This window comes from Ceratotherium simum, chromosome 34 (genome assembly GCF_057802395.1).
Source record: "Ceratotherium simum simum isolate JZ-2026a chromosome 34, ASM5780239v1, whole genome shotgun sequence".
NCBI lineage: Eukaryota > Metazoa > Chordata > Mammalia > Perissodactyla > Rhinocerotidae > Ceratotherium > Ceratotherium simum.
The window spans coordinates 3,063,081-3,079,505 of record NC_141933.1 but is presented as its reverse complement, the minus strand read 5'-3'; the positions used below and the strand labels follow the sequence as shown (position 1 = coordinate 3,079,505).

General features: G+C 53.4%; 1 protein-coding gene across 4 annotated transcripts in view; it reads left to right on the top strand.

The window, feature by feature from the left end:
- The window catches only part of NADSYN1 (NAD synthetase 1), a 41,270-nt gene extending 27,876 nt beyond the window's left edge, over positions 1–13,394 (top strand). For 2 of the 4 annotated variants that reach the window (XM_087422496.1, XM_004441074.3), the window contains 7 exons: positions 1,016–1,151; positions 2,203–2,309; positions 6,294–6,425; positions 7,055–7,124; positions 10,887–11,015; positions 11,612–11,788; positions 13,150–13,394. In XM_087422496.1, coding sequence (XP_087278622.1) covers positions 1,016–1,151; positions 2,203–2,309; positions 6,294–6,425; positions 7,055–7,124; positions 10,887–11,015; positions 11,612–11,788; positions 13,150–13,200 — 802 coding nt within the window. In that variant the 3' untranslated portion in view covers positions 13,201–13,394. The other 2 variants (XM_087422495.1, XM_087422497.1) reach the window with 2 other exon arrangements.
- Positions 13,395–16,425: the final 3,031 nt, after the last annotated feature.

The window sequence follows — 16,425 nt, the reverse complement described above, 5'->3', positions numbered from 1 at the left end:
TAGAGAGGGGAGACATAGGTCCGTTCAGAGTGTTCCGTTTATTCTGCCGCTTAGGAAAACACGAGGAGCTGCCCATCTTGTGTGCTGAGGTCAGCTGCCCACCCCCAGCAATTCTGCTCCTAGGTATAGGTCCAAAGGCATTGAAAGCAGGGACTCAAGCAGAGATTTGTACACACCCAGGTTCACAGCAGCATTATTCACAATAGCCAGAAGGTGGAGACAACCCACACGTCCATCAGCAGATGAATGGATCCACAGAATGTGGTCTGTGCATGTAGCAGCCATAAGAGGTGAAGCACTGAGACAGGCTACGACACGGATAAAGCTCGAGAGCACGACGTTCCGTGAAAGAAGCTGGACGCAAAGGGAGCACATATTATATAATTCCAGTTCTATAAAACGTCCAGAATAGGCAAATCCAAACAGAAAGTGGATTAGTGGTTGTTATGGGCTGGGGGAGGAGAGAATGGGGAGTGGCTGCTAATGGGTACAGAATTTCCTTTTGGGGGATGAGAATGTTCTGGAACTAGATAGAGGTGATGGTTGCATAACGCTATGAATGCACTAAATGCCACTGAACTGTGCACTTTAAAATGGTGAATTGTGGGCCGGCCCCGTGGCTTAGTGGTTAAGTGCGCGCGCTCCACTACTGGCAGCCCGGGGTTCGGATCCCGGGCGCACACTGATGCACCGCTTCTCGGGCCATGCTGAGGCCGCGTCCCACATACAGCAACTAGAAGGATGTGCAACTAGAAGGATGTGCAACTATGACATACAACTATACAACTATCTACTGGGGCTTTGGGTGGGGGGAAACAAAAAGGAGGAGGATTGGCAATAGATGTTAGCTCAGAGCTGGTCTTCCTCAGCAAAAAGAGGAGGATTAGCATGGATGTTAGCTCAGGGCTGATCTTCCTCGCACGCAAAAAAATGGTAAATTGTGTGTTATATGTGTTTTATGTAACACACACGCACACACACGCTGCCCCTCCACGCACACCCCTTCTCCTTCCAGCCACCACATCGGTCTCAACATTGATCCAGCCGTGAAGGCCGTCATGGGCATCTTCAGCCTGGTGACGGGGAAGCGCCCTCTGTTTGCCGTCCAGGGAGGAAGCAGCAGGGAAAACCTGGCACTGCAGAACGTACAGGTGTGCCTCCCAACCTGGCCATTGTCACCATGTGGGGGGCTGCAGGGGACCCTGGGGATGGCCAGTGCTGGGGCAGCAGCCTGTGTGCCTCACTAGAGACACTTATCATGCAGCCTGTGGACAAGGCTAGGGGTCTAAGTGAGTGTGTGAGAGAGTGTACAAGTGTGTGTGTGTAAAAGTGTGATAGTGTGTGCACGTGAATGTGTAAGTGTGCGAGAATAAGAGGGTGTCTGAGAGTGTGCATGAGTGCAGGTGAAAGTATGTGTGAGCATGACAGTTTATATGTGTGTGAGTGTGAAAGTTTATGAGAGTAAGATGGGAGTGTGAATGAGTGTTCGTGCACAAGTGTATGCGTGTAAGAGTGCGTGTGTAGGTGTGAGATGAGCGTGTAAAGGAGTGTGCATGCATGTGTATTAGTGAGTGTCTATGAGTTTGTATGCATGGGTGAGAGTGTGTGCATTAGTGTGAGAGTTTGTGAGAGTGAGGCATGAGTGTGCACAAGTGTGCGTGTGTGCGACTGTGTGGGTTTCCGCATCTTCGGGGAGGGCTCAGACACTGCCCCAGCTCCCGGGCTGCAGTAGGGGAGCTGGACGCTGGGCAGCTGGTGCACGGACAGTGGGGCCCTGGGCCCCAGCGGCTCGGCTCTGCATCTCTGTCTCTTTTCTGCTGGGCGTGGGTGGCCTTCCCTCCTCCAGATGCGCCTGTGGTGCAGGGAACGAAGTGAGGTGGCCAAGATTCCGCCCCGACTGGCTTTGCAGCCCAGTCCAGGCTCTCTGGGCCTCCTGGCTCCCATCCTTCCATCTCTGCCATGGCCGCCACTGAGCACACACGAGTGCCAGGGAGACGGGGCCAACCCGAGAGGGGCACAGGACTCCTAGACTCTCTCTGGACACTAGAAAGCTCCTAAATTTACTGTAACCTTCCTCTTTTCCAGAGCTTGCTTGGGGAGAATCCTCTCTTTTAGCTGTGATGGACGGGAACGTGGTGCTGGTATGCGTGTCCCCCATGCTTGTGCCCCGCACAGGGTAACGTGTCCCCTCCTGTCGTCCAGGCTCGAATTAGGATGGTCGTCGCCTATCTTTTCGCTCAGCTGAGTCTCTGGTCCCGGGGCACTCAAGGTGGCCTGCTGGTGCTCGGATCCGCCAACGTGGATGAGAGGTGAGTCTGGCCCAGCGGGGGGCTCCTGAACACCCCGAATCTCTGTGGGCGAGCACTCCCGGGGGCAGTGATTCCACAGCGTCTCCCTGATTGTTGCAGCCTGTCAGAGACGTGGTGGGGAGTCACGTCATCCCGCCTCTTAGGGCACATTTGGCTCCCATGGCAATGTCGTTTCTCCAGAATTTCACCGTGACCGAGTGTGGAGATGGTCAGGACTGTTTCCCACCGGCTCCCCCGCCCCCAGCCCTGCCCAGCGGCTCCTCGCTCTTAGGTCTTGCTTTATGGGGCCTCTCCACAAATCCTCCTTCCACCCCCGCCCCGCATGTTCAGGCTCGTCTCTATCTCCTGGTGATTCCACTGTATCTGAGGTCATTCATCTCTATCCAGTTTTCATCTCCAAACCAGAGAGTTCATTTTTGATGTGGGCTGTAAATACTTTTTCTCATATTGCTCCCTTGTTAAAAAAATGGCTCCGGGGCCGGCCGGGTGGCACAGCGGTTAAGTGCGCGCACTCCACTTCGATGGCCTGGGGTTCGCAGGTTCGGGTCTCGGACGCGCACCGACGCACCGCTTGTCAAGCCATGCTGTGGTGGCATCCCATATGAAGTAGAGGAAGATGGGTATGGATGTTAGCCCCAGGCCAATCTTCCTCAGCAAAAAGAGGAGGACCGGCATTGGATGTTAGCCCAGGGCTGATCTTCCTCACCAAAAAAAAAAAGTTGCTCCTTGTTAGCTGAGAAATTTCAAAAACTTTATCTGTTCACCCCAGGCCCCACCTCCTGTCCATCCTGTTCACATAGCCTGCAGAGGGCGACCTGGGGGGGGATGGGGGGTGGCAAGGAGTGCTTGGCTTCTGTCATTCTTGGGCATGAAAGAGAGAATCAGCAGGAGCTGCTGATGGACCAGATGTGGAGTGAGGGTGCCCAGGCCGACCCTGAGTTTGAGGCCAGAGCCACTGAAAGGATGGACTTGCCTGTGACCAGATGTGGGGGACGGCAGGAAGAGGTGGGGAGATCAGGAGCTCGGTTTGGGGAATGCTGAGTTTGAGGCACTTTCCAGAAGATGAAGTGGAGATGTGAGGTAGGCAGTTGCTCGAGGGTTCTGGAGTTCAGGGATGAAACACATCAGGGAGCCCTCAGCATAGTGAAATGCCATTCAAAGCCGCGAGACCGGCTGGGGTCACCGTGGGACTGTCCACAGGGAAGGGAGGGGCTCCAAGGGCTGTGCCCTGAGACACCCCCGTCCTAGGAAGCTGGGGGGTAGGTAGGGAGCTTCCAGACAGGAGGAGAAGCAGCCAGCCAGGTGGAGGTGACACCAGGAGCAAGTGGCACGCCCGAGTCGAGCAGAGAGGCTCCTTCCAGGAGGAGGGGGCTCATGGTGGTTATTGATCAGGTGTGGGGAGGACGGGGGGTTGGCCACGGGGTTTTGCAGACTGAAGATTGGGGGTGCACCTTGCATGGACAGTTTTAATGGACGGGACACGGCAGGAACCTGGTGGGAGAAGGCTCTTGAGAGAACAGGAGGGGGAGTGGAGACAACCCTGACGGATTCCCGCACAAGAGTGTGGGGCTAAGAGAGGATTTGAAGATGGGAGGCCTTAGAGCATTCCTTATGCTGGTGAAAGCGGAAATGGAGAGGGAGAATCAATGATGTGTGTGCAAGAGGGCAGCCCGGCCCACTTGTGGAAATTGATGAAAATCCCTGTTATGTGACTCGCAGTCAGCTCGGGTCCCGACACAAACAGCACACACTGGGCGGCTGAAACAACACGTTTATAGCTCACGGTTCTGGAGGCTGGAAGTCCGAGATCCAGGTGCTGGCTGATGGGTTCCTGGTGAGGACTGTCTTCCTGACTTGCAGACGGCTGCCTTCTCACTCTGTCCTTACATGGCAGGGAGTGAGAGAGTTCTGTTCCTCTTCTTATAAGGACACCCGTCCTGTTGGATTAGGACCCACTCTTATCACCTCATTTGACCTTAATGAGCTCCTAAAGACCCCATTTTCAAATACAGTCACACTGGGGGTCGGGTCATCAACATATGAATTTTGGGGGGACACAAACCTTTAGTCCAGAACAATGACTTCTTCAGCAAAGCTGTCCTTCGAGTCCAACCGATCCACCGAATCAGTCTCAATTTCAGGCAGAAAAAGTCTGTCTTAATTTTTAACATATAAATGTACCAGCCCCCTTCCCCGTGGTAACCACCTTCCTTCTAGATTTTCACTCTAAGACAGAGACACGGCAGGAGCCTCACCCTGACTGGGTCTCCTGGTTGGCCCGAGGCGCCACACCTGCAGGGTCTGTCCCACACTGTCTGCGTTGCTCCTGGTGCATCTTTGGGAGTAGTCGAGGGATGGAAGAGGCACCGTGGTAAGATGAAAATGGTCAACGGAATGCCCAGCTCGGCACTGGTTGAGGGAGCCCCCACTCAAGGCACCAGGGTTTTGACTGTCCCTCTGTTTGCCACTCTGGGGGTCTCACGCCCCAGGCATTGCACCCTAGTAGGAGTCAGGAGCGGGGAGAGGTGGGTCTTTCATGTGAGTGGAGGTGGGCCGAGAGCCACGTGCTGGCAGCACAGGTGCATTTTCAGATGCTTGTTGATCAGGTGTAGGAAAACCGGGTGGAGAGAAGCAGCTGTTTTTGATGAACTGTGCTTTTAGCAAGACTAGCGTTGAAGTGTGAGCTTTGGAGTGTTGAGAAATGCACCTGGCAATGGGGGCCGGCCAGGTGGCGTAGTGGTATAAGTTCACACGCTCTGTTTTGGCGGCCTGGGGTTTGCACGTTCAGATCCTGGGCGCACCGCTCATCAAGCCATGCTGCAGTGGCATCCCATATACAAAATAGAGGAAGACGGGTATGGATGTTAGCTCAGGGCCAATCTTCTTCACCAAAAAAAACAAAGAAACCAGAAATGCACCTGGGGAGACAGACAGTGGCCAGACCCTGGAAGGCCTCCTGAGGCAAGGACACCGCTGTGGAGACTCACCCAGCCCAGTGGGTGTGGTCAGGAATTGCCTTGGAGGAGGGTGGGCTTGGGGTGGGGGTGGGGACCTGCGGTAATCCAGTGGTCCAGTGAGAGAACATGGCGGCCTGCATGGTGGTTGGTGGGGTGGAGGGGATGGAGCCACTGAAGAGGTGGACGAGTGTCCTGTGGCTGCTGTGACCACAGAGTCAGTGGCTTCAACAACATGAGGTATTCTCTTACAGTTCCGTGGGATAGAAGTTTAACATGGGTCTCAGGAGGCTGAAATCAAGGTATCACAGGGCTGCTTCCTCCTGGGGGCTCCATTCCTGGCCTTTTCCAGCCTCTGGAGGTCGTCCACGTTCCTTGGCTCGTGGCCCCTTCCTCAGTGCAAAGCCAGCAGCGTAGCACCTCTGTGCCTTTCCTCTGTAGTCACAGCTCCCTCTGCTTCCCTGTTCTCCTTCCCCTTGTGACTGCATTTAGGGCCCATCCTATAATCCAGGATAATCACCCCATCTCGAGGTCCTCAACTTAATCACATCTACAAAGGCCGTTTTGCTCTGTAAGGTCACGTCTTCACAGGTTCCAGGCATAGGTGTGGGCATCTTTGGGGGCCACTCTTCTGCCCACCCAGGAGGCATCTAGGAGTTGGGAGCTGATAGGCCTGGAGAGGTGACTGTGCTGCTGTCAGCTCAGCATCCTTGTGCGCTGAGGTCCTGACCTTCCTCCTGGGACATGCTGCTCCTAGCTGATCATTCCCAGATCTCTTCCCCGGCCCCAACGTCTTCCCTGGGATGCCGAATACCTCTCCTCAGTCACCTGCAGCCTTTGCGCCTTCTCAGTCTGCCCTAGCCAGACTTTTCCACGACCCTTCAGTTTGCCAAGCTTCTGGCTCCTGGGCCCCTGGAGGACGCGAGTCCTCGGATGACCGGGGACTGGACTGCCAGGCCCCCCAGTTGGTGGAGTCTGCAGCCCCTCAGGTCTGCCGCATGGAAACCGCGTGTTCTCTCTTGTGCTACAGTCTCCTTGGCTACCTGACCAAGTACGACTGTTCCAGCGCGGACATCAACCCCATAGGCGGGATCAGCAAGTCGGACCTGAGAACCTTCGTCCAGTTCTGTGTCGAGCGCTTCCAGCTTTCCGCCCTGCAGAGGTTAGTGTGTGCCCACGAGACTGTGGCTGCGGCCCCTGAGCCACCAGGTGCACGTCCCAGCACAGCCCCGGGCCACCCTCTCCCCACCCAGCCACCTTCCGAGCTCCCTATCACCTGATGGAAACAGTCCTGCCCTTCAGTGGGCGCTTGGGGTCCCATGATCAGGCCGCCCCCTTCCTTCCTGTCGGTGCTCACCCAGCCCCCCAGGGGGCACTGGGCAACGTCTGGAGACTTTTTTTGGTATCACTGTGGGGTGTGCTCCTGGCATCTAGTGGTTAGAGGCTGCTAAACATCCTACAGTGCCCAAGACAGCCCCACAACAGGGCATGACTGGGCCCCGAATGTCGGTGGTGCTGTGGTGGAACAGCCCCGTGCTGTAGTTCCCCACCGTCAGCCTTCCGTCCTCCAGGTTATGAAGCCACGCTGGCGTCCACGCTCCTCTTCCCAGGGACCCTCCTTTGGAAAGCCCAGCACCGCCAACCCCAGCTCTTGCCAACACGAATGGGTGGATGGTGGCATGGCTGGAGACTGGCCAGCGTGCCGGGGGTGGTTGGTTTGGGGATTTCCTCCCAAAACTCATGAGCGCTTTGGCAGCCGTCGTGACTGCCCTCTGTGTGTCTTGGCTGCAGCATCCTGGCAGCGCCGGCCACTGCAGAGCTGGAGCCCTTGGCCAACGGACAAGTGTCCCAGACTGACGAGGTAATGGTGGTGGCCTTGTCACCATACTTCTTCTCTGTCTCCCTGCTCCCGGCGTGTCTGTGGGGGGTTCCTTCATGGCCTCCTTTCTGTCCCGAGGAACCATGCTCCGTCTCCGGGTTCCTGGCCTGGGAGCCTCAGCTCAGTCCATTACTGGCTCTTTGACATTTTAATTCAGCCTTCTTGAGGTTGGGTCCTGGGAGGAGGGGGATGAGGTGAGTGGGGAGGGAGAGTGTGGACGAGGGGAGTGTCTCCATGTGCTATAGGGCGACCTCAGAGAAGAATCGCTCTTGACTCCTGCATCCTGTGCTGGCCTTTTAACACTCGGGGCTGGTTGGCGTCATAGGCTGTTTGCAGCATTAGTGGACACCGTGGAAGTGGCTGTGGACTGTCGTAAGATCCGTGACAACTGGCTTTCCTGCCACCAGCTCCTTTGGTCACAAAGATTTACCTCTGTATTTTGTTCTGAGAGTTTTCTAGTCTTAGCCCTTACATTGAGGTCTTTGATCTGGTTGAGTTACTGTGTGTGAATGGTGTGAGGAAGGGATCCAGCTTCAGCCTTTGGCAGCTGGACATCCAAGTGTCCCAGCGCCATTTGTTGAGAAGACTCTTCTTTCTCCTGTTGAATTGTCCTGGCGCCTTTGTTGAAAACCAGTTGACTGTAAATGTGAGGGTTTATTTCTGGATTCTATTCCATTGGTCTGTATGTCTGTCCGTATGCATGTACCACACTGTCTTGATTGCTGTAGCTTTGTGGTAAGTTTTGAAGTTGGAAAGTGTGAGTCCTACTTTGTTCTTCTTTTTCAAGGATAATTTTGTCTCCTCTGCGTTGCTTGAATTTCCATATGAATTTTGAGATTAGCTTGTCATTTTCTGCCCCCCAAAAAAAAGACTGCTTGGATTTTCATAGTGATTGCATTGAATCTGTAGATCAGTTTGGTGGGTAATGCCATCTTAAAAGTATTAAGTCTTCTGATGCGTGAACATGGGTGTCTTCCCATTTATTTAGGTCGTCTTTAATGTCTTTCAACAATGTTTGTAGTTTTCAGAGTATAAGTATGCACTTCTTGGGTTAAATTTACTTCTAAGTATTTTATTCTTTTTGGTGCTATTGTCAATGAAATTGTTGTCCTGATTTCATTTTTGGATGGTTCATTGCCAGTGTGCAGAAACGCAGTTGATATTCTCTATAGTTTTTCACTCTCGATTTCATTCGTTTCCCTTCAAGTTTTTTTTTTTTTTTTTTTTTTTGTGAGGAATATCAGCCCTGAGCTAACATCCATGTCAGTCCTCCTCTTTTTGCTGAGGAAGACCGGCCCTGAGCTAACATCTATTGCCAATCTTTCTCCTTTTTTTCCCTTTTTCTCCCCAAAGCCCCAGTAGATATTTGTATGTCAGTTGCACATCCTTCTAGTTGCTGTATGTGTGACGCGGCCTCAGCATGGCCGGAGAAGCGGTGCGTCGGTGCGCGCCCGGGATCCGAACCCGGGCCGCCAGTAGTGGAGCGCACGCACTCAACCTCTAAGCCGCGGGGCCAGCCTCTCCCTTCCAGTCTTATTATTTCCTTCCGTCTACATGTGTGAGGTTAGTTTGCTTTTTCCCCCATGTTGTAAGGTAGGTTAAGTTTTTGCTTTAACATCTGTTTCTTTCTTTTTTATTCTAGGGAGGTAGATTGGCCCTAAGCTAACATTTGTTGCTAATCTTCCTCTTTTTGCTGAGGAAGATTAGCCCTGAGCTAACATCTGTGCCAGTCTTCCTGTATTTTGTATGTGGGATGCCTCCACAGCATGGCTTGATGAGTGGTGTGTAGGTCTGCGCCCGGGATCTGAACCCGAGAACCCTGGGCTGCTGAAGTGGAGCACGTCACCAGGCTGGCCCCTCTTGTTCTTTTTCAGTATAGGTGTTTACAAATATAAATTTCTCTCCTTGCCCTGCTTTCACTGCAGCCCATGAGTTTTGATATGCTGTGTCTTCCTTTTCATTCATCTCAAAGTGTTTTCCGAGTTTCTTGTGATTTCTTCTTTGACCCAACGGTTATTTAGGAGTGTGCTGTTTAGTTTCCACGTAATTGTGAGTTTCTGAAATTTCTTTCTGGTACTGAATTTGTAATTCTATTACGTTATAGTCGGAGAGGACACTCTGTGTGATTTCAGGGTTTAACATTTGTTGAGGCTGTGTTGTGGTCTAGCGTGTGGTCTGTCCTGGAGAATGTTCCACGTGTACTGGAGAAGCACGTGTACTCTGCAGGCGTTGGCTGGAGAGGTCTGAGGGTATCAGTGGATCTACCTGGTTTATGGTATTTGAGTCTTCCAGCTGCCCGTTGGTTTTTTGTCTAGTTCTATCTATTATCGAAAGTGGAGAATTGAAGTCTCCAACTATTGTTGTCGAATGTAAGGAATTAAAATGTCACACTAGAAGATACTCACTTCATAAAAAAGAAGGAGATACAGGAGGTCAGGTGCCAGGACTAGTCAGGTGCTGGGGGCTCGGGGGCGAACAGTTTAGACACGGTCACTTTCCCTAAAATGCTCATAGTCTGCTGGAGGGGACGGACAAGAAGGAAGTCACCATGGTGGCCCTAGGTGGCTATGAGTGCTGCCCACAAAATCAACCTAGGTGACCCAATGGTGGCAGTGTCCCTTAGATAGGGGTCAGGACAGGCCTCCCCAAGGAGGTGATGTTGGAGCTGAGGCCAGAGGGAAGGCCAGGGTGGGCGATGGGGAGCAGGAGGCAGGACCCAGTCGCTGGGGCTCCTGCAGACCCTGGTCGAAGGTGAGGGCTGCCCTGCTCTGTCACAAATGCCAGCGTCACCGTCTGCCTCTTAGATAGGGCTCTGGCTGTGTATTCTGGGGCGTGGCAAGAATCGAGAGGGAACTGGAGCAAATATTGAGAAATGGAGAAGGGGTCCAGCTCGTGTAAGCCTCAGTGTGAGGCTGACTTTTGAGCCGGCTGTGGGGCATCCCGCAGCCTCTGACGTGGCCCAGGTTTCCGTGAGCCCGTTCATCTTCTCTGAGTCCTCCACTCTTGCGGAAAGTGGGCTCACAGGGGCAGGGCACAGGGCCAGGCTGCTCGGTCACTGTGCCTGACATGGAATGGTCCCTGTACTGGTTTCCTGGGGCTGCTGTAACAAATGACCACAGGCCGGGCTGCTTAAACATCCGAACTGCATTCTCCCCCAGTTCAGGAGACCAGAGTCTGGAATCAAGGTCTGCAGGGCCATGCTGCCTCTGAAGGTTCTAGGGGAGGGTCCTTCCTGCCTCTTCCAGCTTCTGGGGGCTCTAGGCTTTCCTGGGCTTGTGTCCTCATCACTCCAGTCTGCCTCTGTCTTCACGTGGCCTTCTCTCTGTGTCTTCCCTTCTGTCTCTTATAAGGGCACCTGTCACTGGATTTAGGGCCCACCCCAAATCCAGGGTCATCTCATCTCGAGATCCTTAACTTAATCACATCTGCAAAGATCCTTTTTCGAAATAACTTCACAATTTCTGTGTTCTGGGGCTTAGGACATGGACATATCTTTTGTGGAGGCCACAGTTTAATCCATCCAAGTTCTCAAAACCAAGTGTATAGTTCTTTGTCATTTTTTCCGAATGCCACCTTCATATTGACCAATCAGTGTTGGGGAAAGAGACCTCAGCTCTGCTCCTGGCCCTTTGCGGCCGTCTCCCCTCCCCTGGGTCTCCGGTTCCCGTCCCCAAAAGAAGTTGTAAGCTCTCTTCCAGCGCTGACTCGCTGTCCCTCCACGAAGTGTCTGTCTTTCCTGCACAGGAGGACATGGGGATGACGTACGCGGAGCTCTCGGTCTACGGGAGACTCAGGAAGATGGCCAAGACCGGGCCCTACAGCATGTTCTGCAGACTCCTCAACATGTGGGGAGACACCTGGACCCCACGACAGGTAAGACGCATCACGGCCCACAGCGGGAGCTGGCAGGTGGCGTCACCTTGCCGTGGTGGATGTGACTCACACGAGCGAGTAAATAGCATGTGACCCTAAAGTGGTAATGCTCTGTCTCGCGGTGCTGCTGCCCAGCTCTCAGTTCCCACCAGCTCAGGCCCTGGCTAAGTTCCTCTGATCCAGGCTTGACCACACCAGACCACGCAAGCTGCTCCCCTTTTTAGGGGGACAGAGGGTAAATTTTGAGGTCCGAATATCGCTGCTTTTCTGCTAATGGTCAGGCTGAAGCCCACAAACGTGGTGGTCCCCACAGAACCGCCTGGAAGCCTCATGAAATGTATCTTCCTGGGACCCCTGCTCAGGTCTCCTGAGGCAGTATCCTGGGGCGTTAGAGTGCGGAACCCACATTTTTATAGCTCAGCCGGCCGCCCCAGCCCGAGCACGGCCTCTGTCCGCTCCTGCCTTCAGGGAAGTTCCAGTGCGGAGGGAGAACCCGCTAGCTTGCATAGCCCGGGGTGGTACGAGTCAGAACTCCGGCCTCGGATCTTCCGGCCTTGCCAACTCGAAGCCCTGTCTGCGTGTGACTCGCCTCCCAGGTGGCCGACAAAGTGAAGCGATTCTTCTCCAAGTATTCCTTGAACAGGCACAAGATGACCACGCTCACCCCCGCGTATCACGCAGAGAACTACAGCCCGGACGACAACAGGTTTGATCTGCGGCCGTTTCTGTACAACACCGGCTGGCCTTGGCAGTTTCGGTGCATAGACAATCAGGTAAATCAGGCAAAAATGAGTTTTCTCTATGTTAAATATCTGTCGTGGAAACTTCTGTTCATTCTGTCAAAGACTGAAAAGCTTTTTTATATACACAGTGTTATCTTTTCCCATCCTTATTTCTGCAAAGGGACCAGTGTGTTTAAGTCCATCAGGGTTTGGCGTGTGCTGTTTTGGCTGGGCTGTATTTAGTGGTGCTGCGCATATGAAAATCACTAGCCATCCATCACTTTATAAATGTGGTGCCCGTTTCTGTCATTTCTAGACAACCTGGGTGGCCAGATGGCTTCAGATCTTGTAAACCACCCTGTTTTTCTCTTCTTTTTCTAATTAATTAATAGAATGAAGTAAGGATTAATAAAATCAATTTAAAAAGCAAGTACAGGTCCTTCCCTCCTTCTATTTTCCAAGCAGAGCGCTGGGACCACGATAGAGAGCAAGTTAGACGGGGCCCTCCTGGAGCAGGCGAGAATCTGATGGTGGGGGAAGGACGACCACTTAGTGTGCCCAGGGAAACACTGAGAAGGATACGTTGTGAGAAGTGAGACGCTGAGCTAGAGAGTCCTGGGAGCCGGAAGGGCCCACTTTAGATCTGGTGGTCGCAGGAGGCGTCTCTGAGGAGGTGATGTTTAAACTCAGGATGGAACCCAAGGAATGCTGAGCATCCGTGGCCGTGGTTCTCATCCAGGGATGGTTCGCCCCCTAGGGACATTAGGCAACGTCTAGAGACATTTTCTTGGTTGTCACGACTGGGGTGGGGTCTGTGCTACTGGCGTCCAGTGGGTAGAGGCCAGGCGTGCTGCTAAACATCCTGCCGTGCCTCTTGTGGAGGCCACAGTTGAGTCCATCCCAGTTCTCAAAACCAAGTGTGTGGTTCTTCATCATGTTTTCCAAATGCCACCTTCATGTTGACCAGTCAGTGCTGGAGAAGGAGACCAAAAGGGTGAGACAGCCCACCCTCCCAACAAAGAGTTAATGAGAGGTGGGGGCTTGGCTCCCACCAGGAGGCACCGAGTGAGGGATTCCCCCACATCAGGAGCGGGGTTCAGAGGTTGTGCAGCCAAAAGACGGACAAGTGTAGGAACCTTGGAAGAGACACGTAGGCAGGGGCGGAAGTCCCCTGCAGTCTCAGGGTCCAGCAGCGACCACCGTGAATGTGCTGAGGCACGTCCTTCCAGACTGTTCCATGCACTTGCTCTGTATTCTGCCCACATCTTAGTGCATTGTGGGTGTTGTCTGATAATCTGCTGTCTTAGGTCCATGACCACGACCCTCTTTGGGTATGAATCCGTGTATTTCGACAGTGCGATTGTTGAAATCTGCATGTGGACACCGTGTTTTCACGAAACTTCTCTTTCTAGGTTCTCCAGCTGGAGAGGACGGAGCCGCAGGACCTGGACGGCGTGGACTGACAGCAGGTCCTGCGTGGCCTCCTCCCCTGTGAGGATCCACGTGTTACGTGGCACTGCTGGTGACCATGAGCACGAGCCATTTCCTACCCAGACAGCGCGTCAACAAGTCTTATTCTACATTTCAAGGGAGAGCAATCTCTTCAGTCTAGTTCCTTTAAAAAAGTCTGAAATAAAGGGTGTGATTTTTAACTCTCCTCTTGACGCGAGCGCTCGCTTTCCCTGGCCTCCCTCCATCGTGCAGCTGCTCCCAGATCTCACCAGAGCCCCCACGACACCACGGCCAAGGGAGAATTCTTCAGGAAGGGTTGGAGGAGGACCTGGGGGGGAGGGTTCTAGAATGACTCTCCCTTGCCCATGCACTCGCCTTTGCAATCTTCCTCTGTGCTCGCTTACAATTCTTCTCGCTGTCCGTCTTTCTCTAAACCAGCCCGTTTCTCTGATTTCCATTTCATGGTTATCGTCATTGTCATTCTGAGAACCTGAACCCACAGGAATATAGATTTGCCTCCGTCCCATGCCACTAGGAAAGGCTTCCAAACACACAGTGCTCCTACATCAGTCCGTGACCCTGCTGATGTCCTGCCTTAAGGAGAGATCCCCCCGGGTGGCAGGCTGCCTGGCCTCCTTGCCAGCCTCTTTGGTCCATCTCAGTCTCATCATCGTTGGGTGGGTACCAGTGTTAAGTGAGAGGTGCCAGAAAAGTAGGGGAGCACGTAGCAAGGTGTTGTCTGTGTTGTGTAGCTGTCATCTCTGTAACATTTATGTCGTTGCCTTGAGGAGTCTGTCCTCCATGTCACATGGTGGCGTGACCCCGCTGCCTGGCGGGGTCTGCAGGCATAGTGTTAGCTGGGGCATGTCCTGGGCTGGGCTGGCCTGCGTCTTGGCAGGACTGGGGGACACAGGCAGATGTTGGGGAGAAACACGCAGAGGGTTGAGATCTGATGGTGGTCGGTTAATTAGAACTAGCACGGCTTGAGGATGGGCATTGCCCGCGTCTGCTGTTCCGTGGCCAGCCGGTGTGCTCCAGGAGGAGAGCTGGGCTCTGGTTGCAGCCCTTGCTGAAGGCTCAGCCTTGGGTCCAGCGACACAGCTTGGCCCTGATTCTGCTGGCTGGACCCCCAGGAATTCCCAGAAATGTTTGCAAACTGCATCCGCCTGGACTTTTTTTGTGTGCAGGTTACCAAAAGCCTTACCCAAGGAAGGAAACTTGTAAGCAAGAAAAGGAATTTATTGGTTGGCATGCTGAGCAGTCCAGGGGTAATGACAACTTCAGGTCTGGCTGGATCCAGGGTATGTGCCATGTCATTAGTGTTACCAGACACAAACACAGGTTCTTTTACCTGCCACACAAGAGAGAGACCAAAAAGAACTGGAAGGCCAGGCTTATGGCAAGGAAAGGGTTATTATTATATGACGTCAGCTAAGAGACAAGAGTCAGCCCTCAAATTCATCTCCTTGAAAGATGGGAGGCAGGGGGTTTTAAAGGTTGCCAGGAATGCAGCTGCTTGTAGGGAGGGGGAGCCTGTGGCCTTGCCGGTTGGTGCTTTCCCACTCGCCTGCGTTTGGCCTTCTGAGGCTGCTTGCAGGGAGGAGGAGGGCCAGATGAGGCAATCCGCAGGTGGGTGTCCTTGGTTGTCTGCCTCTGTAATGGGTGGTGGATTCTGGTGCTGGGAAGCCTAGGAGTTGGCGTGTGGGAAGCTTCAGCTCTTGATATTCTCTGGACACCAGTTTCCATGTTATAAAACTTCAGAGGACCTGTAACTAGCCAAAATGTTAGCATGAGGCCGCCTGGGCTCCAACAATTTGTAATGTTATTTGCCTTGTAAAGTTCAGAGATACAAAGCTTTAGAAAAACCAACATTTACATATGAATGTAGCTTAGAGAAGCAGGGAAAGGGGCCGGGCCGGGTGCTTTTGGTTTTAACCCCATATATGCTGGGTTTAACCTAGGAGAACTGGTGTTGGGGCCAGCATCAATAGGACTTGGTTTCTCTTCTTCCTGACCCTGCTCAGCTCATCTCTCTGCCGGCTTCCTTTGTGCTCTCTGCATCAGGGCGCTGTGGCTCCAGCCTCGTGAACTCCTAGGTTCGAATCCAGCAGGAAATGAGTCCATTTATCTTCCCCGTTTCTGCAGCAAAAGCCCTGGGTTTACTCCCCTGAGTCGTAGGCCCATCCTGGAACCAATTAGCTACAGCCCACGGGTTCCCCAAAGAGGATCAGGGGTGTTGCGAGAAGTAGGGAGAAGGGATGGCGCGTCTGCAAACAGGAAGGCCCGCTGTACATGCCCTCAGACAGGCTCTGGTCCCGGCCCTGCTCTGGACGATGGCGCCCTCCTCACCTCTAGCTCTCTGAGCCCGCCTTTCCCAGCGGTGCCACTGTGGGCTCTGGGCCCACGAACTGTGCCCAGACCTTTCGCTCAGCCTCCCGCAGTGACAGCAAGACCCGGGCAAATGTGAATGAGGCTCCACTGGAGGCTTGGGCTGACGGGAGGGGAATGACACATTTTCCTCCTTCCCCCAAGGCTGCCACCATAAGACAGGTGTCCATTTGCGTGTTGTCCATTCCTGGAATCCCGGACCCCTGCTGCAGGCCCAGGAGTGAAATAACCACTTTCCCCCACCCCGCTGAAGGCCCACTCTTGTGTGAGGTAAAGTCAGCCACATAATGACAACGTGTGTACAAGGATGCAAAGCCATTTACTGCTCATTATCTCCAACCTCCATTCCAGAAGAGTCCTGGCCTTGGAGAACCAAAAGCTCATTGCTATGTCTGAATATTTGTGCCCCCCCGCCACAAGTTCACATGTGGAAACCCTAACCCACCGTGCCATGGTGTTAGGAGGTGGGACTTTTGGAAGGTGATTAGTTCATGAAGGTGTAGTCCCTGTGAATGGGGTGGTGCCCTCATAAAAGAGGCCCTGGAGAGCTCCCTCGCCCCCTCCGTGTGAGGGCACGGCGAGGTCTGCAGCCTGGAAGAGGGCCCTCGCCTGCCCACGCTGGCGCCTGGTCTCAGTCTTCCCGGCTCGAGAGCTGTGCATGTAAGTTTCTGTTGCTTATAAGCCACCCCGTCTGTGCTATTTTGTTACAGCAGCCTTGAACTAAGACACTCGTTAAGGTGTTTTTTCTAAAACAAAGGAGAAGTTCACTCTTTGAGGAGAATTCAATCCTCCACCTCGGGAGAGTCCAGAAATGGAATAATACACCAGCGGTCAAAGCTACTCTTTGA